Source organism: Octopus bimaculoides, chromosome 14 (assembly GCF_046866305.1).
Source record: "Octopus bimaculoides isolate indiv1 chromosome 14, ASM4686630v1, whole genome shotgun sequence".
NCBI classification, from domain to species: domain Eukaryota; kingdom Metazoa; phylum Mollusca; class Cephalopoda; order Octopoda; family Octopodidae; genus Octopus; species Octopus bimaculoides.
Window position 1 is genome coordinate 21,625,541 of NC_142941.1, and position 27,937 is coordinate 21,653,477.

General features: G+C 35.7%; 1 protein-coding gene across 1 annotated transcript; it reads left to right on the top strand.

Moving 5' to 3' along the window:
- On the top strand, positions 1-27,243 carry LOC106876136 (heme A synthase COX15). The gene is made up of 9 exons (XM_014924557.3): positions 1-412; positions 8,213-8,391; positions 12,176-12,298; positions 14,131-14,323; positions 17,088-17,246; positions 19,914-19,995; positions 20,879-21,033; positions 23,832-23,945; positions 26,922-27,243. The coding sequence occupies exons 1-9, from the start codon at positions 239-241 to the stop codon at positions 27,051-27,053; spliced, it is 1,311 nt and encodes a 436-aa protein (XP_014780043.1). The 5' UTR covers positions 1-238; the 3' UTR covers positions 27,054-27,243.
- The last annotated feature ends 694 nt before the right edge of the window (positions 27,244-27,937 follow it).

Genomic DNA, 27,937 nt, shown 5'->3' on the forward strand with positions numbered 1-27,937 from the left:
GTTGCTTATTTTGATAGATATATGTATATATATATATAACACATGCGCACTCTCACAAATACGAAACTGAGGGATATATATCTATATATATATATAATACTCAGAGAATATCTGAAGTGCTACATATATGTGCATGTTCTGTGCAAATTAATAGATATATTATATTCTATATTTTTATGGACAGTGAATATGACCTTTGAAAAGTCAAAACCAAGTCACATTTGCATTAAAAACTAAGATGTCGGCTGCGGTATTATTATGTCGTCGTACTCCACTATGTTGCAGAAAATACATTCTAAATTTTGGAAAAAATCAAACACAAATAAATTTCACAGGGAGAACAGTTATTTCTCACTACGAGAACATACCTAAAGTAAATATTTTTCATAAACAAACTCCATCTCAGCTTCTGGTAAGTTATATTTTTTCGTAATCTCACTGGACATGCTAAAGGTTTTAGGCGCTCACCTCGAATTCCTGTACTTATTTTATTGATTTATATTTATCTAATGCGTAAGCACTTTTTTTTTTTGACAAACCACTGGGTGTTTTTTTTAATTTTTAAACATCGGTAAATATAAACATACATATACGACGGGCATTAACAGTTCACGTCAACCAGATTCTTACAGGGTATTGTCAATTAGAGGATACAAAAGAGAACATCGTGCATTAACTTAATTGTACCTCTGTGATTGCGTATAAAATATATTTCGGCGATCTTTCGATTCGCGGATATGTAAGTGCAAGAATTAAAATGAGACCTAAAGCACTAAGGTCAATTAAATTCGTTTATAGTGTGATTTTGTAATCATTGCTTACACACCGGTTGCTCAGTTGGTTCTGTGTGTAAATGATTACTTTAAGTTATATACAAAATTAACCTTGTTATCTTGAACCACCGAAACGAATAAATGCTTACTAGTATGGTATAATTGGAAATTACTGCTTTCATTCTCAACAATTTCGTTTACATAACCTAAACTGTTCGCAAATTTTATTTATTTTCTTCAATAAATCATAATTACTTAATTTGTGTTACTCTTGCTTTTTTGTCAATATTTTACATAATATATTTGCGAGGTGTTATGACAAAAATTCGGAATATAGTTGACAAATACAGTAGAAATATACAAATGTGACTCATATTTCCCTTTTCTTATAACATTGAATACTTCGTGTAATTGTAAGAAATTATGTAACTTTAGAGGAAGTTATATAACTTGAAATTGTATGACTTGAGATGAAGTTGTATAACTTGAAATGATACGCTATGTATGTTGTTTAAGAATAATAAATGTGCAGGTGTGACTCGTTAAGAAACTTTATTTGCTACCACATGATTTGGGGGTTCAGTGTGCGGCACATTGAGAAAGTGTCTCCTGCTATAGCCCCAGACCGGTCAATGCCTTGTGAGTGAACTTGGTAGGCAGAAAATGTAGTAGCCCATCGTTTGTGTGTTCATGCGTAACGGGTTAGAGGCGGAGGTTTGGATCAGGACGCCACATAAGTTGAATTTACTCCGTTTTGAAAGGGAATTTTTCCGATTTTTCTTTTTACCACAGCCTTCGAAATGATGGGGGCGAAGCTTTTCGTGAAAAGAAAATTTATAATTTTTTTATCCCACCTCCTCTTCTCGTCCCATCCGGACTGATTTTGGCCTTTTTTTCTCTCATTACGCACTTAAAAGCAATGGGAGAAGCCTTTTCGGTAAGAGTAAAAAAAATTTTGGGTAATTTTTCAGATTAATACCCGCACGATTACCCAACCCTAACCCTAAAACCGTAACCCTGATCCTAACCCTAAAACCCTAATCCTGACCCTAAAATCCTAACCCTAACGCCCTAGTGAAAATCGTGCGGGTGTTAATCTGAAAAATTACCAAATTTTGAAAATATTTTCAGGAGAAAAGGTGTGTGATTTAAGGAAGCTATTATTTCTAGCACATCCTACGACCATTTTGTACCTTCCGCGTTTCTTCCTCCACCCCTCGGCACCAAGCGAGTCTCTGTGTTTTTGTGTAAGAAAAGACATATTTATATACAGAAAAGTATATATTATGAAAAAAAAAAAAAAAAAATTGAAAATTTATGATCCTGTCCTCCATTTGTTTTATTTTATAATTTTAAAATATTGGAGGGCCTGAAAAAGTCATTGCTGAGATTTTTCCACAATGATTTTTAAAAAAAAGATAATTTATTTTTATAGCATACTTTTTTGTTAGTAAATATGTTTTTTCTTACAAACGGACTTACTTGGTGCAAGGGGAAGGGATTAAAAATTTAAATTACAAATTTATTCTTGTTGCTTAAATCCTATCAATGGACCACCATTCCATACAGCTTGTTCATGTTGAAAAATATTGAAAAATATCAATACATGTCAGTGACAAAGAGATGAGGAAGGTTGAAGGATGTGCTAGAAACAATAGCTAAATCTACCTTAAATCACACACCTTTTCTGCAAAAAATATTTTCAAAAGTTTTTTTTTTTTACCAAAAAGGCTTCTACCATCGTTTTTAAGTGTGTAAGTGCCAAAAAACTGGCCAAAATCGGTTTGGGTGGAGAGGAGGCGGAGGGGCTGAAAAAAAAAATCAGAAATTTTCCTGCCATCATTTCACAGGCTGTGGTGAAAAAATACCCCTCAAAAAGAGGAAAATCCAACTTATGTGGGCGTCCTGATCTGAAACTCTGTCTGTTACAGATAGGTGTAATGGATACATTGATTATTAGTATTAATAGTAGATTAATTAAAATTTCATGGGACTGTGTGCACCAAATGAATTAACAGAAAGAAAAAAGTAGATTCTTACAGATTTTATTTAGCTGTCACATTTCAACAATGTACAGTTACTGTAGTAGTCAGCTGTTTTACAGTGGTAAGCAGATGTTAATAACAAATTGGATGACAGTTATGGACAGCAGCCATATACCCATGGTCAAGTGCCTGGTAAAAGAGAGATGTTTCTCCAGCAAGGTGCCAGGTGAAAGACAGAGAAGTCTGTTAACTCTGCCAATTGCCGTGTAACAGAGACAAGCTCCTCCTGCAAGATGCCAGGTGAAAAGTGAGACAGAATTCTGTTTGGATTCTGTATTTATACATTTTTGAAAGCCGGAAGTAGGTTGGGAGAACAAAAGATGATGTTTATCTGTGCTGGAGAGAGGGTGGGAGCCATCAGGAGGAGCTGTAAAGTGATAAAATCAGTGGTAATGAAGTCTCAAGGTGGACGCTCAAAGTATGAGGTGGGTGGGAATGAATGGAGCAGAAGAACCAGGAATGGGTCGATGGAGTTTGTAGGATCGTATTGGGGGTTGAGAGATGGGGAAATGGGTGACCACTGATGTGAGAGTTAAGAGGGAATGGGGTAGGGGGATAGGGGATGACTAACAGAGCAGAGCAGTAGAATAGTAATGATGAGACAATAGTTGGAAGGACAAGAAATATGGCATGATGTTGGGTAGGTTGTAGGAGTGGATGGGAAAGAAGCAAGCATAGTGCATGCAGAGGGTAAGAGACATGGTGATAGGGAGAGAATTTGGTGGCGTGGAGTGTGATCAAGGAATGTGTGGATGGAGAGAATTGTATTTATGGATGAATGAATGGATAACAAGCGAAATGATATCGAGGAAGTGCTGCAATTAGGGAGGTGATGGGTGGCCTGAAGAGGAAGGGAATTGAGTGAAGAACCCTGTTGACAGATATACATGGACATACAGTTCCACCAGAACTTGCCAAGGTGGGTGAGTTTTTCTCAAGAGCCACATATCCCCAATTACTACAGCCCTTTGTCATCTCCTCTGTTGGCTACAAGGTCCTGAGATCAGCTTTTTCCACTTCGTCTCATGTCTTTTGGGGCCTCTTTCTTCCACAAGCTCCATCCATATTAAGTGATCTTCATACAACTGTCCTCATCCAAATACATCACATGTACATACCAACACAGTCTTTTTTCTCAGCACATTTGTACTGTCTTTCATGCACACTTATGTTGCACATCCAACAGAGCGTGGTTGTCTCATTTCTTTCCAATTTTTTCAAATACTCTGCATTCAAGGCCCACGTCTCACTACCATGCAGCATTGCATTTCTAGCATGAGTGTCTAAGTGTCATACGGTCTACCCTTCATTTTAATAAAAAAATAACTTCATTGTTAGCAACAGTAGTAGTTTCCTGAACTTTCTCCAATATGTTTTTACTTTGGTTACTATACTTTCAGAGCAACCACCTCCCTTGCTATAATTACATCTCCTGGGTAGCAAAAGCTGATAACTATTTCAAGTGAGGCATCTGGGAATTTAACAGAAACTGTTTCTGGTGTGCTTATAGTACTTACTGCTCCAGTGCATCTACCACATACAAAGCTTATGTTCTCTGATAGTCAGTCTGTGGTTCCACTACACTTTTTGTATGTCCATATCTTACATTAAGTACAACATATGAAGTTTATACTGACTCCTTTCTGCATATTAAGCTTGGCCTTTTCCCTGTAGGTAACAGAAAATTTATTGTGGATGGCTTCCAGATCATTTTAGAAAGCAACTATTTTATAATCAGTAACACAGAACAAAACTCACTCCATTATAGACCAACTTAGTTATGGAATACATTGAATGGAAAATCTATGAACAATTCTCACAAATATATGGAGATGAATTCAGGTCTCGTCAACAACATAAACCTTTGCATTCAACTTGCTATGAAGTGCAGTAACAATAAACTTTTAGATATACCAGTAAAAATAGAAACTGCACAGACATATACTTTAAATCCGCCTACTCATGACAACATATAGAAAATTGTGAGTGATAGGTCTTCCCATTCTATCACTGTAGCAATCTTCAACAAAACAATATAGAAGTATATTTTAACAACAGAAACATAGTGCTTTGAACTTTAGTTAGCATGCATCACTGACTTATATTTGCATATCTTGAAATAAAAAGTAAATTCTAATTACAGAGTAAACCCTTTTTGTGTAAAATAAGCATTTTGGTAAAAAATACACTGTTACTTTATATTTCTGTCTGAGATTTAAATTAAATGTCCTTCTTCTCAGAATAAAAACAAGCTACTTTGTATGAGTAAAAATATAACTTTCTGAAAATAATAATGGTATGTCTTTATGGAATAATGGTATGTCACTGGATGGAACCTTGGATGAGTATTTTCTACTATAGCCTTGGATCAACCAAAGCCTTGTGAGTGGATTTGGTAGATGGAAATTGAAATAAGCCTGCTGCACGCGTGTGTCTTTGCATCTGTGTTTGTCCCTAATCACCATTTGACTGTTGGTGTGTTAAGGTTCCTGTAACTTAGCAGTTCAGCAAAAAAGGCCAATAGAACAATGCTCCAGTGTGGCCACAGTCTTATGACTGAAACAAGTAAAGGAAGATATGATACTTTCTGCTTCAAAGAAAACTATTTTTCCTGTTTCTACCAAGTACTGCCAAAAGTTATTTTACTTTCATTCACTATACCAATCTCTGTCAAGTTTAGTAGTTTCACTTTGTAGTTCATCATCATCATCATCATCGTTTAACATCCGCTTTCCATGCTAGCATGGGTTGGACGATTTGACTGAGGACTGGTGAAACCAGATGGCTACACCAGGCTCCAATCTGATTTGGCAGAGTTTCTACAGCTGGATGCCCTTCCTAACGCCAACCACTCCGAGAGTGTAGTGGGTGCTTTTACGTGCCACCGGCACGAAAGCCAGTCAGGCGGTACTGGCAACGGCCACGCTCAAGATGGTGTATTTTATGTGCCACTCGCACAAGAGCCAGTCCAGGGGCGCTGGCAACGATCTCACTCGAAAGTCCTTACACATGCTATGGGCACAAGTGCCAGAAAGGCGACGCTGGGCACAGGTGCCATCCCGATTTCGCTTTCGCTTGCCCCAATAAGTCTTCGCAAGCTGAGTTTCGTGTCCAATGAAGGAGACTACGTTGGCATGGGTGCCAGTCGTCGAATTTAACAAAAGATTATCTTAACCCATTACCATTTAAACCAGCCATCTTTGGCCCAAATGTTCTATCTATTTTATGTTCAAACCAGCCAGATCCAGTCTCTCACAACTACCCTACAAAGTCATTCTAAAAATATGCAATCACATCATTGAAATTTCAAAGCTATGTGATAAATGCATGACAAATTTAAAACAATATGAATGAAAAAGTATTACATTTGATAGAGTAATCTGAATGCTAAAGGGTTCAACTTTAAAGTCAACTTCCATATCACCTTAAATCAAATAGGCCTATAATTAAATTCCAGCTCTAACTAGCTCGTTTAATCAGACATGTAAATCTACAATATTATCCAATTTGCTCCTCTTTGAAGATCTAGTGGCAAAATTTTCTTTCAGAGCCCTCTCCTCCTAATTATGTAACTCCAACTCTTGCATAATGGTGTTAACGTTTGCTTAATTATTTTCAAACGTGTTGAATATTGCATTTTTAAAAATCTTTTATCAGTTATATTCAAAACAAATCAAAATAAATATTTGGAGATTGGAAAAAAAGAAGAAAAAAATTTCAGCCAAGGGAAATAATTCTAATACACCAATGCGAGGGAAATTTTTCTGGGTTATGTTGAAGAAGCTAATGATTCAAGACCGTTTCGACCCTCTTTATGAAAAAAAAAAAAAACTAGTTAGGTTAAGGGTGAAAATGTTAACATTTAATAGATGTTAATTAAAATTACACCTATAATGAAAAGAAAGATCATTAACATGAAGAATTGTCAAGGAAGGCAGGGGAGACAACTCTGAAATGCAAATTAAAGATTTAATGGAAGCTGTTAGTGTTGAGTGAGTCTTCAGCTTGGTAGCTCATAACATGTTTTTCATACCTTCAAGACAGCATAGTCTTACTCTCATAGATTTTGCATGAAAAACATTTATTGATCTAGCAATTAAAAATAGTGACTGACAGATTGAAATATTTTCTATGCATTTCTCTACCAAAGTTTTTTATTTAATTTTTTTAATGTCAACAAAGAGTTTGAAAATTCAGTAATTTCACTTATTTGTACCTCATTTACTATTTGAAAGAATTAATTTTCTTCTGTTACCATTGACAAAATTTTAAAAATTTAATTTACCTCATAAAAATATATGTTCTATAGTATCTCATGAAAGTATGTTTTCATTTTACTTCTTAAAACAAAGACAAAAAATAATCTCCACCTGCTAAAACTCAAGAAATTCGGAAATTAAATGGCTGTGTAAAGGCTCTCTCATTATTTTTACATTAACATAAACTTGATTGTTCAACTAACTTTGTAATATTTAAAGTTACGCTCTTAAATAAATATTCTTTTATGACAAAGTATTATTTACCATGATAAAGTTATTTCTAATATGTTCATCTCTATTTTCTTATACTGTGACAGCTTTAAAGTCACAATCTCTTTTTGAAGTTTTTCCAATATTAACATTAGCTCTTTGATTATTTGTCTTTGCTCTTAAACTTTGGCAAAAACAAATCTTGTACCTATTTAATTTTCATATTTTATACATTTTATCAAACTTAAAAATAACAGTACTACAGTATAAACAGGATAATATGATTTCATAGATTGAGATTAAATCTATTTATAAAGTAGTACAGCAGAAATTTTCTTACTCTAGAGTGATAACATTGTCAAAACATACCCATTCTTCAGAAAAACTTATGAAATCATGCTTCAAGCTAAGGTAGTTTCAACAAGTTTTCCAAAGTGAAGGAAGAGAAAGGGGACAGTAAAATCTATCTTCAAGATACTTGCAAGTATCTTAAGTCACAATCCAAGTTATTGCACAGTTTTTAACATGAAAAGCCACTGAATAATTAAACAAACATATACCTCAATAATTATTCTCAGAAAAAGATAAATATACTTCTGAAAAGTGAATATTTTCATATAAACTGAAGTCTTCGTAAAATAAACCATACAAAGAATCCACTATTAACTATTATTGATAATCTTATAATCTTTTTTTTTCACTAGTTCCAAGAACTGTATTCAAATTATTGCATTTGATTGGATCAGTTCCATTTTTTTTTATAAGAACTTTTTAGTGAATATAAATTGTCAGTGGATAATTCTGGTAATAGTAGTAGTAATGATAGTAAAGGTTGATAACAGTTGTATTAGTTACAGTAGTTGTAGTAATAGCACTGTGTTAGTAATTCATATATCATTAACTACATTATTCATCTATGTTACAGAGGAAGTGGTACCCATGGAACCCCAAAAACTCCAGAATTTTTGGCCAACGAGTTCAAAGCACTGTAGCTTCCCGGATTGAATCAAGCATGCCACTCAATGGACAGAAGATTGTTGGCAAATGGCTCTTTGGCTGTGCTGGAATGGTTTTTGGGGCCGTCATATTGGGTGGTGTAACACGGTGAGCATGTTGGTTATTGGCAGGTGGTAGGAATATTCCAACTTTAATGTTCTGCATGGTTGCTTTTTGGGAAATTCACTCAAAATTAAGAATTGAAGTTTCTCCTGTGTTTTGTACCCATCTGTCTCTTCTCTTTCTATATCACCACTGCCAATTATTCCCCTCCATTGTCCAGAGTTATTTGTTATTCACTTCTATAACCACCATTTCCCCAACTGAAGACTAAGCATACAAGTATTATTTAAGTATTAAATCTTTTTAAGATTCTAAAGTTAATTACTACAAACTAAAATAACAGTTAATATCTACATGCTAAAATTATGAATTAAATCTTTTAGTTATTAACTAGAACTTTAAAGTTACGACTAAAACACTCAAGTTGAAGGCAAACTTTGTTAAAATGATTAATTAAATGCTGAAAACATTTACAAAATGCTAAAATTAAAAACTTTCTGTTAAATGCTTTAAACACCAAAGTCGAGTGTATTTTATCCTTCCAGGGCATTTGAATGAATTCAACCATTGAAAGTTGCTTGTCTAATTACCTATTGACTTTTTTAATCTTTCATCTTTCACTTGTTTCAGTCATTTGAATGCGGCCATGCTGGAGCACAGCCATGAAAGGTTTTAGTTGAACAAATCGACCCCAGGACTTATTTTTTTAAGCCTAGTACTTATTCTGTCAGTCTCTTTTGCTGAGCCACTAAGTTACAGGGACATAAACGCACTAACACTGGTTGTCAAATGGTCGTGGGACCCAGACACAGACACACACATATACATATATATGTACGTACATACATACACACACACACACATATATATATATATATATGTATGTATGTATGTATGTATGTATGTATGTATGTATGTATTTTCACTTTGAGGATATTTAAACCTCTTATAGGGATAGTTTTATAGTTTTATCTAAGATATCGTGGTTTAATATATTATATTTTGAAGAGATATTTCTGCAATAGATATATTATAAAACATCAAATATTGTTAATAAGTTTGAAAAGGTAGAGAGTCAATGGATATAAATAAATTAATTAACATTGCCTCCAATTGTTTCACTTTACACCCAATTTAAATTACAAAGCATATAGAATAAGTATCCTGGGTGGAAGATCTTCAGGGCAAAATTGTAGGCAATATTAATTAATTAATAAATTAATTTATATCCATTGAATCTCTTCATTTACAAACTTATTAATTATATATATAAAATTAATGACAGGTTTCCTTCAGTTTCTCTCTACCAAATCCACTCACAAGGCTTTGATTGGCCTGAGGCTATAGTAGAAAACACCTGTCCAAGGTGCCATGCAGTGACACTGAACCTGGAACCATGTGGTTGTAAGCAAGCTTCTTAACACACACCTACACCTAGATTTCCATACAAAGTTTTTATACAAAGACATCTCTGGTATTTGACCCTTTTAAGTCAATTACTATCAATCTATCATACTGCCACGTTTGTGCTTTAGAGACGAAGCAGCTAACCCCTTTCATTGTCATCATATGTCCATGTTCTATAGAGGCATTGATTGGATAGTTTGACAGAATAAGTCCACATCATAATTCAATGTCTGCTTTGGCAGGATTTTTATGACTGGATGCTCTTCCTAATGCCAACCACTTTACAGCATTTATTTAGTTCTTTTTTCATGTCACCAGCACTGGTAAGGTTACTATGTAGCCTGCAAGACAGATTTCCATCAACTTAGTGACGCTATTGTTGAAAGGGAGGTAGCTTTATGCTTGGAGATGAAGTGTTAAACTGTGAGAGACAGGACCTGAACAGATTTCTTGCTGTAGAGCAGCTACATGGCTATCACTTTATAGTATAGAAGAGAGGATGAGAGTGGCTGGGGTGAAGCTGGAATGAGATAAAATTGTAGTGATGAGATGTTGAGCTGTAAACTCAAGATAGGAGGTGAGTAGAAGTAGAAGTGTGTGTCGAGGTTACAAGAGTATGGGAGAGTGAGAGGTGGTTAGAGACAGGGAATGGGTGAGAGGATGGATATAATAAATAAGTATTGAAGGGTGGTAAGTTGAGATGAGGAAGAATATGTGTCAACTGTAAAAATTGGGTAGGGTTGATGGGTAATCACTGATACATATGAGTTGGTGTAAATAGGGAAAAGGAAATGACTGAAATTCAGGTACTTTTTATAGAATTTTAAATAACATTCTTGTCCTTCAACATAGGCATCAGTAGGCTTCTATTAACTGTAATATCTTTTTGTGTGTATGTTTTGGTGACAAAATTTCCTTTGCCTATGAAGATAGTTTTCAATATGAGTGGGAAATTAAAGTGGCAAACTGGCAGAATCATTACCGTGCTGGATAAAATGCTTAATGGCATTTCTTCCAACTTTATGTTCTGAGTTCAAATTTCATACTTTTGGGATTTATAAAATTAGTACCAGTTCAGTGCTGGGGTCAATGTAATTGAGTTACCCACTCCCCTGAAATTGCTGCCTTGTGCTAAAATTTGAAGCCAATATAAATGGGAAATCCATTTTATAAAATATTCCTTGACTGAGCAGCTTGCTGTGTTAGCATCGATTTATTTTTGTGATTTTAATTGTAGTTGGCCAAAAATTTAAGGGAAGAAAAGTGAATATAACCAGACCAAAGACCAGAAATTGGAAGGAAATAATCTTATTTCAAATTAGAAAGCAGTTTCCATGAGCCTTTACAAGGCAGCCAAGACTGGTGGGAGGGAAAGAGGAAGATATCTTTAAACAGGAGATTGGTTAGAATGTTTGTCACAGAGTGACCTTTGCTGAAGGTACAGATTATGTCTATCGTCTAAATAGACTGTGGTGAGATTTGAATTCAGAATGCAAAGAACTGGACCCATAAGGCATCCAGTTTAATATTCTTATGGTTTGGCTAATCCACTTCTTTGGGTTAGTACTTTTTATCAACCCCACAAAAAGATGAAAGGCGAAGTTGACCTTAGCTGCTTTGAAAGCAAAGTGCATAGTTTCAGAACAGATAAGTCCTCTAACAATTCTTTTAATTTGCTTCCTGTTAACAAAGTTGTGTCTGGGGTGAGAAACAAATATGTAATGCACAATTAACACAATCCTATCTAATTAGCATTGGAAAAAATGTGTGTAAAGGTGAAATAAGTCTTATAGTTTCCTGAGCATTGGGATTTGGAACATTTAATATTGTAGAGAGTTATTTCACTATTCTCACAGCAGATTGAGTTAGTTATTTAAAAACTATATTATTATTAAATATGTTGTCCTATGGCAAGGAGCTGGTAGAAGCATTAGCACACCAGACAAAATGCTTTAAGTTCAAAGTTCAAATTCCACTGACCTCAGCTTTGTCTTTTATCCTTTCAGGATTGATAAAATGAATACCAGTCATATACTGGAGTTACTTTAATGGACTAGCCCTCTCTTCCAAGATTTTAGGCCTTGTGCCTGTAGTAGAAAGAATTATTAAATATGTTATCCTAATGATTTGGATTTGGTACATGTGATGTCAACCCTTTAGACAGTAAGGGCTTATTAAGTTTAGGCTGCTATAATACCATGTTCTTAGCTTTAAATGTATAATACTTTTATGGTCTCCTCATTAAGATACATAATATGTAGTTTAAAACAGATAAAGATTTAGTCGAGGGAAGTTATAACAACATTAAGCAGTCATGCCATTCTGTGGGGTTTTTTTGACATAGTGAAGATTTTACTTGACATATTTCAAAACAATTGCCACTTGTCTGTTTTGTTTTAAACTATACTATTAACGGTTTCAGTTTGACAGAGTCAGGTTTGTCAATGGTTGATTGGAAACTGTTGAAAGACATGAAACCACCTAGCAACCAAGAAGAATGGATTGCAGAGTTTGAGCGCTATAAGACCTTTCCTGAATACAAACAGTAAGTATTTGCTTAAAATTGCTTTCAAGTTTTGGCACAACGCTAGCAATTTTGAGGGAAGAGTAAGTTGATCACATCGATGCCAGTTCTCAACTGGTACTTATTTTATCGATCCCTAAAGCATAAAAGGCAAAGTCGACCTTGACAGAATTTGAACTGAGAACGTACACATGGACGAAATGCTGCCAAGAATTTTGCCCAGTGTGCTAACAATTTTACCAACTTACAGCCTTAAATACTTGCTTAATACTATTATGACAGCTATACCTATATTTATTCTTTACATTAAATTTAAATTACAATGAACGTAAACAAACAAATGAAGTTTGCTTTTTAGATGTCTTAGAAAGTTACAGAAGTGATTTTAAATTCTCAAACGCAGGATAATGCTAATAATATAGCCTGAACAGGATAAACTACCCAGGACATAACTCCCATCATTAATGTAATTTAATTATACATTTTTTGTTCATTTTTGCCATACACACACACACATTATATCTACAAAATATCTGTTTTGTTAGGGAAGAACAAATTTTCACTCCTAGATATTTTCTGTATTATTATCCATTCTGAATAAGCTGACAAAGTCATTAGCATGACAGGCAAAATGCTTAGTGGCATTTTGTCCATTGTTATGTTCTGCATTCAAATTTTACCAATGTCAACTTTACCTTTCATCCTTTTGGAATCTATAAAATAAGTATCAGTCAAGAGCTGGGGTTGATGTAATTGACTAGCCCCCTCCCACGAACTTGCTGGCTGTGGACCTAAATTTGAAACCAAAATGTTTTGTGGCATTTTGTCTGGCTTTTCATTCTGAGTTCAAATTCTGCTGAGATTGACTTTGTTTTTCATACTTTTGGAATCAATAAAATACGAGGGTGGGCAGAAAAGTTCATTGGCTGACTATGGAATGATGCTAGAGCTATGAAATTTTGCTTGCATTAATTTCAATTCTTCTTAATTATAACTACATTGTTTCTTTCCAGTTAAACTCACACCTGTCTGTTCAAAGAAAATTTCAAATGTAATTAATAACAACTTCTCTTGAAAATGGACAAAATTTGGTGTTGTGGAGTTATCAAGTACCTGCAGAAAAAAGGATTTAGTCCCTAAGGACATTCATATTGACATACTAGCTACATTAGGGGATGACTTTTCAGTTTTATCAACAGGGCAAAAGTGGGCAACTGAATATAGAGAGTCTTGAAGAATATTGTGTTCATCATATGGTGATGGATGACAAGCAATTGATTATAAATCAAATAGCCAATCCTATTAGCATATCTAATGAGAGAGTTGAGAATATTCTGCATAATGGTTAACTTGGCAAGACAAAGGTTCCTGCTCAGTGGGTACCATGTCTTCTGACACCTAATCAAAAGTGCCCCAGGCCGATCACATCACAGGAACATCTGACATTTTTTCAGGTAGATCTAGCTGGTTTCTTTGAACATTTTCTAAGCCAGGATGAATATTGGCTTCAAAAGCAAAAAGACAATCCATGCAGTGGTAACACCTCTAGTCACCTGCTTCAAATAAGGTCCAAATCATTTCATCTGCAGGGAAGGCGATGGCTTCAGTTTTTTTAGGATGCAAAAGGCATTGTGTTTATTGGCTTATCTTCAAAAGGGCCACATCATCATTATTTTCTTTTATTTCTTGTCTTTTTCTCCTGTTTATTCTGATATTCAGCATTCTATCACCATCTACCCTTTTCAGGTTTTATTTCCATCCATTTTATATATCATCAATACTGGCCATTGCTAACCTATCAATTTTGGTTGTTATTTTCATTTATCTAACATTATATTAGTCTTTCTCTATAGTGTCAGCAACCAGAGAGAAATGACACTAACCGATTTCAAATTCATCTACTATATGGAGTATGCACATCGTATGTGGGGTCGTTTGACAGGCATGGTCTTCTTATTACCTGCTGCTTATTTCTGGAGGAAAGGTTGGCTGGCTGCTGGCATGAAACCTCATGTTTTGTTATTGTCTGGTCTCCTGGGTTTCCAGGTGAGTTCTTGTTTTTTTACTGAGGTTAATTATCATTTTTACCTTATTGGTAAACACTTTTGCTAACTAAAAATGTTCATACAATGTTCCATGGTTGTTTCTTCTCTGACAGATTCAGCTCTTTAAATGTGTTTGTAGCAATCCAATTTTTATTCAAACCTATTTCCAAACACATATAGAATTTCTCTTTAGATCTTCCACGAAACATTGCAGCCCTTCATTCAGATAGCTACCTTGCTCTCTATGTTGTTCGCTGTAACTTCCCATTGTCTAAGCTCCACATTAAAAAATATAATCAACTACAGGTGCAGGCTTGACTGTGTGGTTAAGAAGTTTGCTTTGTTACCATATGATTCTGGGTTTGACTGGTCTACCATCTTGAGCTTATCTTCCATTATAGCCCTTGAACATTGCCTTTTGAGTAGAATCTACTGACAGAAACTCTTAGAAGCCCATTGTGTGTGTGTGATTTCAAATATAAATTATACACTATACATTCACATTTTCAATAGTGTTTAAAAATATAGCCTATTATCATTTAAACATAACAGCATTTGTATAAATAATAATAGTTGTATTCATCTTTTGATATTCCAACATGGACTAAGAGCAGAACCAACTTGGCAGTAAAGCAGGCTAAGATGAATATAGTTTGTGATTATTCAAGATTCATAATGAAATAGCTTTTTTTAAATTTTACAATTAAAAGTATAAACTGCAGTGATTTAATTCCTGATAAAAATCCAGCAAAACATCTCTGATAAACACTGTATTTATACGCACATATACATAGATATGTTCACACGCACACTCACTCACTCATTCGCTCTCACTCTCTCTCTCTCTTTTGATATTCCATGTCTCTCTTTTCTCTATTTCATTTTTACTTGTTTCAGTCATTTGACTGCAGTCATGCTGGAGTATGGCCTTAAAGGTACTTTTAGTAAAAGAAATTCACCCCAGGACTTTTCTTTGTAAGCTCAGTACTCATTTTATCAGTTCTTTTGCTGAACTGCTAAGTTATGGGGATGTAAACACACCAACATTGGTTGTCAAGTGATGGGGGGGGAGAAGCGAAGACACGCACACATGCACACACACACACACACACTAGCAGGGTTAAAGAGACTAATGAAATTTAAAAACACTGTCTCAACTGCTAATTATACAGGTCTCAACTGCTAGTAGCTGAGATACCAACTTTCTACGTAACTCTGCAACCCATGCCAACATGGAACATAAACATTAAGTGAAATGTGAAAAGAAAGTTTTCAACTCATCTATGTATATAAAGTAAATATATGTAATTCAAAAACACTATTTGTGTAGCTTATTTTGTAACCAAAACACAGGTACAGATTATAAACAATGAAAGGCCAATTTTGGTGATTCATTTGACAGAGGTAGTAGAGAGCCAATCCGATGATAAATCTGACCTTGGATCTTGAAAGTTTGCATGAATCCTGGCTCAATTAAATCTCTTGTGGCTCCAAATGATGTCATCTGTAGTGCAGTGTTGTATTGCCTAATTTTGTTTTGGAAGTGCTTGGAATCTTGGTCAGTTGATGACAACAGTTTCTTCAATGGCTCTGGAGGTTGGGGGATTGCAGGGAGTTTAACCTTTCCGCCACTGCAGCACAGTGCAGGTGTCTCTCCAAACCACTTCCTTGCTTTACAATGTATGTACTCGGTTGTCATTGCACTAATGGAAACTCTAGTGTTATCTGCATAATGAACTGCTAGATCATAATTGAAATCTGCTTCATAGAAGTTGCTTCTCTGAGCTGTTGCAACTGCTCTTCATTTTGCGGTAGAGATCCTATTCCTTGTCAGCCATGCATACCTCTGTTCATCACTTCGAGATGCTCTGGTTTTTGCAGTGCACAGTCTGTTTGTTTCTTGGTATGCTTCCTTTTCTGCAGCTGTCTCCCTTTCCCTGGACATTCTTTTGGCTTACCTTGATATTGTAGACAAATTTGACACTTTCCTTCTAGGCATGGTTATATACATATACAGAAATACACAGGTGCAGAAGATAGTAAACAATGAAAATAACTGGGTAATGGAAATTATATTTCTTAATACAACGGGCAGAAAGTAAATAAGAAATTTTCATGGAAAATAGAGGATTGTATGGGTTGAAGCGAAATTTGTCACTTAGCGAACCAAAGAGCCAGTATCGAAGGAACCAGGAAAAAGAAGTTAACAACAGAAAAAGACAAAACCATTGCAAAAGTAAATAAGAAAATTTTGGGGAAAATTAACTAAGTGTACAGATTTAAGTAAAATTTTTGAAATTACTCCTGTCAGTAAGTTATAAGCTTACTTTTATGAGTAATTCCATCAACAACAAAAAAAAACCCCACAAAACATTGCAAAAGTAAATAAGAAATTTGTAGGCAATTTTAACGAACACACACACAAAAAACAGGATTTATATTTTAGATATATATATATATGATGGGCTTCTTTCAGTTTCTGCCTACCAAATCTACTCACAAGGTTTTGGTTGGTCCAAGGCTGTAGTAGAAGACACTTGCCCAAGGTTCCACAAAGTGGGACTGAACCCAAAACCATATAGTTGAGAAGTAAACTTCTTACCACACAGTCTTGCACACTTAATCCTTTCTGTTTCACATAATTGATCTCTTTCTACTCTGCATTCTCAAGTGATTCTTTTCTTTCGTGTGTTTTAGAGAATTTTATCTTGACTGTTTAACTGCCTTTTTTCATTAAGATATTTGATGCTTTTTCTTCTTTCCAGGGTTTCCTTGGTTGGTTCATGGTTAAGAGCGGCTTGGAAGAAGATATTGACATCCCTCGGGTCAGTCAGTACCGCCTTGCTGCACATCTAAGTTCAGCTTTTCTCCTTTATGTCATGTTCCTCTGGTCAGGTCTGTCCCACGTCAACAGCCAACAAATGGTATGTATAAAGTGAATGGTTTAATGCTCTTGAAAAATTTTCTTAATTTCCCTCTACAATTGTTATCTTGCATCATTGACTCAGAGAATATTTATAGTCAGCATACATCACCAGTTTGGTAGTTCCTAATTTTACCAAAAACTTTCACTCCTTTACTATTCACATATAGGTGTCATCCACAAGGAACTTGGAATACCCATATCTAACTTCCACTGCTTCCATGAACAGATAACTCAGAATCCTCTGTTGAAGACATATCAATCTCATTGTTGAGGACATAGCAATATTTCAATACCACAAAATATAATAACTATACACAAACATAAAATAGCTTTTCATAAAATACCCTTTACTTATGGATAACACAATTAAAGTCCTCCACATTACCACAAATGTTAAACCTCAAAATCACTGATAGGCTTTCATGGGTGACTTCACATACATAATTTGTCAAAACTAGAATTCCTCTTTAAAATCAGAAAATACTGTCACTTGTTTGATTTTCTACCAAACTCAAATGCAATTCACATATTTGGGAGCCTCTGTTAATATATGTAATTATCCTTGGATACATTTAAAAAAAGAGGTCATCCAGTTGATTGGCAAAAACTCACCAGCACTATCCTACCAGTGACTCAAGAGTACATTATTTTTCTCTCTATCTCTTCTACTATTATAAAAGCTCCTCAAAGCTACACGTCCACCCAAGCTCATTTGTATCGCCTTTCACTGACAAACTCTGCATTAAACGTTTTGTTTGTTCATCCACCAAGGACCTACAACTCACTTCTAATATACAGAAGTTCATGCTGAACATCAATTGCATTAAACACACCAGTTTGGAAGGGCTTGCAAAGAACTGCTTCTTTCCTGACAAAATAATGGGATATGCTATATGATAGTAATTATTAATAATAAAACAATTATAATCAATTCATATACAGTACAATAGTAAAACATTACAAGGACAGTAATATTGAAATATAAACAGATGTCTAGACACAGATACATGTGTGTGTGTGTATATGTCTAAGAGAAAGAAATTGTGCATGTGTTGTTGTTGGCACTCCATCGCTTACAACGTGAAGGGTTCCAGTTGATCCAATCAACGGAACAGCCTGCTCGTGAAATTAACGTGCAAGTGGTTGAGCACTCCACAGACACGTGTACCCTTAACGTAGTTCTCGGGGATATTCAGCGTGACACAGAGTGTGACAAGGCTGACCCTTTGAATTACAGGTACAACAGAAACAGGAAGTAAGAGTGAGAGAAAATTGTGGTGAAAGAGTACAACAGGGTTCACCACCATCCCCTGCTGGAGCCTTGTGGAGCTTTAGGTGTTTTCACTCAATAAACACTCACAACACCCGGTCTGGGAATTGAAACCGCAATCCTATGACCGCGAGTCCGCTGCCCTAACCACTGGGCCATTGCGCCTCCACTGTGCATGTGTATATGCAGACATACATTCATAATGCCAGGCATAAATTCTTTTGATATACTGTTACTCAAAAAATAAATTCTGTTAAGGGATGACCGTGCGAACTCATAAAAGGAGAAATGGTGACGAATGGAAAAACAGAGGACTCCTTTTATTCAAACGCGTCACACGGTCGAACACAAAATATATATCAATGATGATATAGATAATATGTTATGCTACGATAACATATGTGACCAGTAATGAAAGACCACAACCATATTAGATGAATAACAGATATATTTATTGTATCGTTAAAGATGTATGTCTGTGTGAGAGTGTGAATGCGACATATAAGAACATAATCAAAGACAGGCCGTCATACAAAGAAAAGTGTGTATGTGAGTGATACATGTGTGTATGTGAAATATTACAGCAGAGAAAGAGTCAATGACACGTGAGCAATTATACCAGATCTTGGGTACACAATAAGAAAAGTTCTGTATGTGAAAGTGAGGGAGGCTGAGTTTGGCAGAGCTGATCACTAGTTGTGATGTCGAGGCATCGATGCCTAGCCGTGATTCTTGTTATACAGATGTTCGTCGCTGGCTGTGGTTCTCTTGTCTGTTTGTTTACTGTGGTGAAGCTAAGTCACCTAACAGAATCGAAGAGAGAGATGGGCCGCGGTAGTTTGGTGTACATATAATGTCGTGTAGACGCTGGTGGAGATTGAGGCTGCTTGGTAGTAATTGTGTTGGTCATGATGATGATGCTGGATAGTAGTAGTAGACTCTTGTTGCTGATGTGGCGACGGCGGAGGTCATCGTGGCTGGACGAAGCTGCTGAAGTGGTCGCTGGAACTGCTGCTGCTGTCGTGTGGTACACGGAACAGTTCTCAAAGAGAAACTGGACCGAGACGAATTTGGCTGCCGAGTTAAAGCTATTTATAACAAACTATTGGCTCACCAGATGGTAGAAATATACTCTATCACGTGACCTTATTAGGGGCAGTGATTGGTCAGTTCGCGTTCTGGCGGGAACGGTTCGAAGAAGTTGCCGATTCGAATAATGATCAGTCACGTGATGGACAAGGAATGGGTTCTCTACTACGCTCGCATTTATTTATATTTAAATGAGAAGATTGTATGTAATGGCGATAGTAGTTTGTATCTAATGGCGGGAGGTAGTTTCACTACAATTCTGTTGAACCCTTGTTGTAAAACAGGTCTGATTTCTCTTTCTTTCAGATGCCTAAAACCTTACAGATGTTGAGACTTCGTAAATTTTCTTTTGGTGTTACAGGATTAGTGTTTATCACAGCCTTTTCTGGTAAGTTTTATTATTTGCTTACATACCCATCAGTTCTAAACTAACATTGTGACCTTATAAAAGTAACTAACTTCTGCTATTGTGTGATACAGTAGCATCTGATCTGGAAGATCATTTGACTTTAGGTGTTGTGTCTGATTACATTTGATCTGTCAAACAGTAGCAATCGATTTCTTACTGTGTCACCTATGACTAACTCTTATGATTAACTCTTTTAGCCATTTTCACTGTTCCTAATCTCTCAGAACTCAAATTCTGTCACTCTGAGTAAGCATGTTGACTCCATTGCATGACTTGTATTATTCTTACAGTTATGCTTACAGTGATCCTGAAGTGATTTCACTCCATTTCAAGGATCTTACCTAACTTCCAAGTTTGAACTTTAATTTCATTCAGGTTTGCCCTACTCCATGAAATATATGTTGTGAAACAAGTAACTATTAGAACTAAGACTTTTCAACATCATCTATCTCTTAGCGCCACACTCTTTTTCTTTCTTTTTTTTTATGTGAGTAATTATCCTCTAAAGAGAACATTGGGAAGGTGTTGAACTAAACTATCTGAATTGATGAATTTATAACATTTTAATTATCATAGTTTTTGAGTCCATATTTTGCAGGATCCTTCTTTATCTCTATTTTACATTGTATCATAAGTATTAGGCCATCTGGTAAATAAAAAAAAATTGTTGTGACATCTGAAGGAAAATTCATCTTGATTCATTTAACAATGCAGATACCAGAGTTTAACACTAGCCTGTGGGTCTTAATGATTTATAAAAAATTAACCTGGCTGTGTCATATGAGCTTAGGAGATAGAAGTTTTTGTCAAGTTATAATATTCTCCCCATCTTGTCATTAGTCATGTCATTTTTTGTTATCAGGAGCATTTGTTGCTGGTCTTGATGCTGGTCTTGTCTACAACTCTTGGCCAAAGATGGCTGATAGATGGATACCCTCTGACATTGCTGCTTTCTCACCAAAGTGGAAAAATATTTTTGAAAACCCAACCACAGTTCAGTTCAACCATCGATGGCTGGTAAGTTCATTTTTTTAGTTTGTATATTGTATATTACTGGGGTTTTATTTGCAGGAGGAAAGATAAGGCGCTTTCATATGGTAATGCTTGATGTTCAGTTTAAATATTTGCAAGTATCTTCTATAATCTCTGGCAGACCAAAACCTTGTGAGTGGATTTTGTTGACAGAAATAGAAAAAAATCTGTTGTGTATATATGTATATATATTTGTTAAAGAGGACAATAAAAGACAAGCATCTCAAGTCATATATGTTATTATTATTAGAAAAATTTAAAGTCTTACAACTGTTTCTGGGATATTCTGTCATCGGAGACAAATAAGGAAAATGTGAAGGGTATAGGTTAAGGAAACTATAAAATGAAGGACTGGAGAAATAAAGAAATGAAGAAAAAAAAAGCATAAAAGTTCACAGTTCAACTTTCCAATAGTGTAGATGCTAGTCCATAAGTCTTTAGGTACAATCCTATGTAAATCCAGGTATGATTACAGCCTTCATAGTGTGAATATCCAGAGAGAAACACACTCGTATTGATGGTTCGTAAGAGAATGATAGAAGTGGCTATTGAGGAATAAAGAGAAAGAAAGAAAGTTATTGGTAGGGAAGCTGGAGGTACAAAGAGAGGAGGAGGAATGTAATTCACAGAGCATTGGCAAGCATCTCTGCCAATACCTTTCTTTCTATCTATTTTTCTTTCTCTTTATCCCTCAATAACCACTTCTGCTATCATTCTCTTACAAACCATCAATATGAGTGTGTTTCTCTCTGGATATTTACAGTATGAAGGCTATATCGGAAATCTACAGTGGGTCCATAACTCCCATCTTGGCTATGAGCTTGGAGCCCTGGTAATCCATTACAGTGCTTACTCAGCATACCTAGTCATTTATATCACCTGTGAACTAAACCCCCATATTTTGTACATACACACACACACACATATATATACGGTTGGACATTTATTTTCAATCACTACAATTGTTTCTATGCAGCATAGTTCTCCAGGCATGTAGTTACTTGATTATGCAACTGTTTCCCTGCATTATGAGATCTAGTTCTTTCCTCAGGCGATATGTAAATATCGTCTCTGTAAGTTCAAATTCTCAGCTTCAAGAGCATCTACTCTGTCTGTCATGGCCTGAAGTTAGTAGTAGCCTCTGTCAGTGGCTGAGAATTTGAACTTAGAGACAATATTTACATATTGCCTGAGGAAACACAACTTGATCTCATAATGCAAGGAAACAGTTGCATAATCAAGTACCTGTGCACCTGGTGAACTACATTGCATAGAAACAATTGTAGTGGTTGAAAATAATGTCCAACTGTACTCTTTGTTGACTCAAATTTTTTCAATTATTCACACATGACAGAAGCCTAAACACAAACCTGGAAGTATGTATAATACTACTACTGGATAGCACAGGGTGAAATCTGAAGGTGGATGAGTTTTATACTGTACCCTATTACATTCTTAACTGAATATACCATAATTATATCATCATCATTTAGCATCTGTTTTCCATACTGGCATGGGTTAGAGGAGTTGACTGGAACTGGTAAGCCAGAGAGCTGTACCAAACTCCAGTCTGGTTTGTTAGTTTCTACAGCTGGATGCCCTTCCTAACACCAACCACTCCAGGAGTGTGGTGGATGCCTTTAACGTGTCACCAGCACTGGCCATGATACGTGTGTGTGTGTGTGTGTGTGCATCAATGTTGATTTCCAGTCTTCCATGGGAAAATACTACCTTGCTTGGAAGCAAATGTAGGTTGGCAACAAGAAGGGCATCTGACTGTAGAAAATCTATCTGACCCAGACAAACATGGAAAGCAGACATTAAATGATGATGATGATATTGGCAGATAACTCATTGTTACCCAAGAAAATAAACACAAATATACATGCAATACACATACATACATATATGTATGTAATTCTGATTGTGGTTTTTCAAATTGTTAATTATCTTGCTTTTTTTCCTAAAAGACAAAGTGGCCTTTTGGCAAAGAAGGAAGCTGTAGTTTTTAAATTCTTAAAATTTATCCAAGTTTCCATGAGGGCAAAATTACAGAACGTAACCTGAAATTAGTAGTTGTACTTTAAAATTTCTGTAAGTGTAAAATCCCATTGCCTGAGATAGCCGCAATGTGTGGTATACCTGTGTGTGTGTCTGTGTTAAATTAAGAAATGGTGGTGAGTGAAAATTCTGTAAATGATAATTATAAGCTTGCTTGTAAGCATTCACCATGCTTTTTTTCCTAAAAGACAAAGTGGCCTTTTGGCAAAGAAGGAAGTTGTAGTTTTTAAATTCTTAAAATTTATCCAAGTTTCCATGAGGTCAAAATTACAGAACGTAACCTGAAATTAGTAGTTGTACTTTAAAATTTCTGTAAGTGTAAAATCCCATTGCCTGAGATAGCCGCAATGTGTGGTATACCTGTGTGTGTGTCTGTGTTAAATTAAGAAATGGTGGTGAGTGAAAATTCTGTAAATGATAATTATAAGCTTGCTTGTAAGCATTCACCATGTATTGGCTAAAGAAAATAGTCTAATATTGGCGCATATAAGCCCTCAGCAGAAAAAAATGGATATTGGTACACATGGGAACTGAACATGCAGCTCTTATTTTCATGATATATATATATATATATAATATACGAGAGAGAGAGAGAGAGAGAGAGAGAGAGAGCTTTGCTTGTGAAACAATTTAATAAATCATTTAACAATATGTGATCTATACTGTATTACACACACACACACACACACATATATATTTCTATATAATTCTTGTAAAAACAGGGTCAGAGTACAGCTGCTGCCATTATTACACTTTGGGCCTTATGTCGTAAAGCACCATTATCACCTCGAGCCCGAACTGCAGTCAACTGCCTTCTTACCATGGCTTTTGTTCAGGTCAGTTCTCAACATTTATTTTACTTTTGCTTTATTTTTTTACCCACAAACACACACGTATCTGCATAAATGTATGAAAGGTTATTGGTCCATCCTCATCATTCTACCTGTGTACATCTTCTCACCACTTGTGATGCTCAGTCTCTGCCATCCATCACTATCTCCTCTCAACCTTTTTTTCCTCAACTGTTCTTTCTCCCAACCCCAGCTCATCCTTTTAACTTTCCTTCAGTGACTCCCTGGATCCTTGTCTCTCTCCCCTGTTTCTTTCTTTCATGCTTCCTCTCCCCTCACACCTTTCATCCAAACTCATCTTTATAATGTAAGATAAACCTGGACCCTCCCTCCATAGCCCATTTCACCCTTATTATATCTCTCCCTTTCCATCTAACACCTGACGCTAATTCCTTCCCCTTCCCTCCCCTACTCCTCTCCTCAATAGTGTCTACTTTCTCCACTACCATCCCCTTACAATTATAAATCTGTTCCTCTTATATTTTAGTGTCTTTCATCACTTTTCCTGGAGTCATCACATTCTCTCTCCCTCCCATTCCCCTTCAGTTCTAGAATACCTCTTTAGGCCTTTCAGACATGTGAATTGTAAGGCAACCTTACTGGAGCACTGACTTGGGCTGTTCATGACTGAGCTGAGCAGCTCAGCCTGAGGCAAAACAGAGTAGACTTAACTTTTGATATAATAAAATATATGTGGTTGTGTGGCTATAATAATGTAATGTCCATCCATTGTTTTTGACGAGGATCAGGTGGATGCATACTTAAAAGGTTCTGCTGCTGATCGGGCATTGGTGGTTTGCTGGGAATGAAGACAAGGTGTTGGCTTTGGACTTGCACAACTCAATTTTTCTTTGTGCTCCTGTGGATACATACACACACACACACACACAAGCATATATTATTGATAAAATAACTGACTGAAATAAGGACGGATGGAATGCCACTAAGCAATTTGCCTGGTATGCTAACGGTTCTGCTAGCTCACCACCTTAATAATAATAATAATAATAATAACACCACCACCTATATATAACATTCAGAAAATAGTATTATTAGGCACTGCACACATCCTATGTAAAGCACTTTCAATGCAGTGAAAATAACAGCACCAAAACAAACCACAGCATATATCCAAGGCACATAGAGCCGTGCTTGGTAGTACAGTAATAGCACATGATAAAAATAAGACTACTGAATAGTAATAATTACTATTTTATTGTCTTTGCACAGCTTCTAACACTGGAGACGTACTACGGTGTCAACTGTTCACTGTCAGTGAACTAAGGTAACACCCCTTATTTTTCAAGCACCATCCAGAGTATTTGAGCAGTTCCAAGCAGTGCTGTTTTCTGCAAGTGCTCCACCCTTATTGCAGCCCTTATTTGTTCCATGTACTTCTCAAGAAATTTACTCCCAGGGCTCCGACAGTTATTGGTACTACTACCACCTTTTTCATCGACCACAACTGCTTAACCTCCCAAGCTAACCTGTCATATCTATCGACTTTTCTTTCTTCTTTATCGCATACCTTGTTGTCACCTGGGCATGCTATATCTATGACAAGGTGTTGAGTTGTGCAGCTATTCATGCATGACATTCCCCAAATCTTTTGATCCAGTAGCCTTGAACTCCATCTGGTCCTGGGGCCTTCTAGTTGCCGATTGTTTTGCTGATTTCCATCACTTCCCTAACTGAAATGACTAGTTCTGCCTGTTGTGGACAGACTACTGTTTGTTTCAGTTCTTTCAACCATTCAGCATACTTCTTGTGCTCCTTGTCACTCCAAAACGTTTGATTTTTCAATGTTATATGGTATCAACTTTTCATCTGTCCACTCTCCATTTATTTCTTTGTAGAATCTCTTCTGATCTACTCTGAATAACCTATTCTGGTGGAAACCCTTCATTCTTTGGTCGTATCTTACCATCTTTGCTTTTTTTGCAATGAGGTGCTGTTTCAGTTTCTCCATTACCACTTTCAGGCCCTTTCTTTCAATATCATACTTCCTGTTCAGTGCCCTGTATTTTTGTTTGCTTTTAAGATCCCCCTTCTCTTCAGTCTAACACAGAAATGTCCTTCAAGAACATATCTAACCCTGCCTGTATTCTTCTTTTCCACCATGGATCTTATCTTTCGTCACTCTCATGATATTTCTTTTTCTTGGCATCAACACCCACATTTTCAGCTACAACAATACTCGCTTCCTTGATCAAATTATGTTTCTGTGATGTTTTTTGTTCTGATGCATTTTAGAATTTCATTCACATTTTTTTGTTTTTTGGTTCAATTTCCACCGATCAACCGTTTTAAGGTTGTAAATAATGGTGCTCTCATTCTCCTGTAGCCTTGCCTCTATTCTGTCGTAGGTTGCCTTTTGCCCATCTGTAATGTCACCATTAGTTTTATTGTCTTCTTCCAGATCATCTATATGTCTCTCATTGAGCAAGCTATCACTGTTCCTTTCCTATGGATTAAAGATTTCACCTCTGTTTTCTGCTATATTACTTTTATCAGTAAGAACTGTATTTTCATTGTTTCCTCTGCTGCTGTTTTCCAATATCCATCTTTTGATAGCTTTGAGCTCTACTACTGTGAACCAACGATTTTTTCTTATTTCTCTAGCTTGATCATATAATCTCTGTTCTGTGAGTTGTAACAATGCTCTTTCTCTCCATTGATCATACATACGTTGACAGTATCCCTTAATATGAGCACCATTTTCGTCTACAGGGTTGCTCAGGTAGTAACACTCCATGATCACAGCATTGATTTGTTTGTTCCATCTACGCGGTGTGTGCTGGTCCATTGCTGGATAATGACAGGCTGGAGCCAGACCAGTATTTCTGAGCCTGCTGGGTGCAACACTGTCACTATCAAGAGCTTCAATTTCATTCCCACCATTATTCACAATATTATTATTATTATTATTATTATTATTATGATATTGTTTCTTGTTTACAGATTGGACTGGGTATCGGAACTCTGCTGAGTTATGTAGAAACACCATTAGCTGCTACTCATCAATCTGGATCACTGGTTCTACTCTCCTTTGCAACGTGGCTGTCTCATGAGTTACGAAGGCTTCCAAAATAAATAATACCTGAAATAGTAATTTTTTTTTTGTTTTATTTATATTTTTTGGTGTTAAATTCACAATCCTCAGACTATCAAAATTTTCTTATTCAGTCTGTTTTTTGACAACACAATGATCTATTATCATCATCATCATCATTATGTCCAATGCATAACATCAATAAACATAACTAGATGGAAGAATGTTAAAGGTTTTGTTTTTACATCAATAGAAACTTTTTTTAATGTTTGACTGTTAGTTGTCTTCTTGTTTGATACTGTTTATTATTTTATTTCATTTATGTTAATACTTCCACAATTTTTTTTTCCTTGGGGGTTTATCTGTGCTACCATACTTGTGGCTACCTGGGAAGGAGAGACCATCCTGAATAACTAATAAATGAATGTTTATAAAATGTTGAAGAACAGAACATAACTTTCAGTCCCAAGATAAACAGAGCAGACACCAAACTATTCCAAAGTTTTCTATTTGCAAGGTAATGACAAAATGAAAACTTTTTTTATTAAGTACAATGAAGTAAATCCAAATTCACCATGGAGCTGTGCTTGCCACATATGCTCATTCTATAATAATAATAATAATAATAATAATAATAATAATAATAATAATAATAATAATAATAATAATAATAATAATAATGGTAATTATAAATATAATGGTTACTCCAGTTGATTTTGATGTATGAGTGTTTGAAGGAAAGGATTTAAAAAAAAGAAAAAGGATTAAGAATAAAAGAAGCTACATGATGGATGCATGAATGTAATTTGAGTCCAGGTATAGACTTTGCTATGAAGTCAATGGGGACAATAATGATTTTGATTTTGCCTGGGATTGAACAAATGTGTCTGTTGATTGCAGGATATAATTCTTTTATTGTTCTGTT

Bases quoted from the DNA above. Each gene is read 5' to 3' on its own strand.
- LOC106876136 (XM_014924557.3), top strand. From the start codon at position 239: ATGTCGGCTGCGGTATTATTATGTCGTCGTACTCCACTATGTTGCAGA. The intron at 17,247-19,913 runs GTATGTATAAAG...TCTTTCTTTCAG, and splicing joins ACGTCAACAGCCAACAAATG to ATGCCTAAAACCTTACAGAT. The intron at 21,034-23,831 runs GTAAGTTCATTT...TTGTAAAAACAG, and splicing joins AGTTCAACCATCGATGGCTG to GGTCAGAGTACAGCTGCTGC.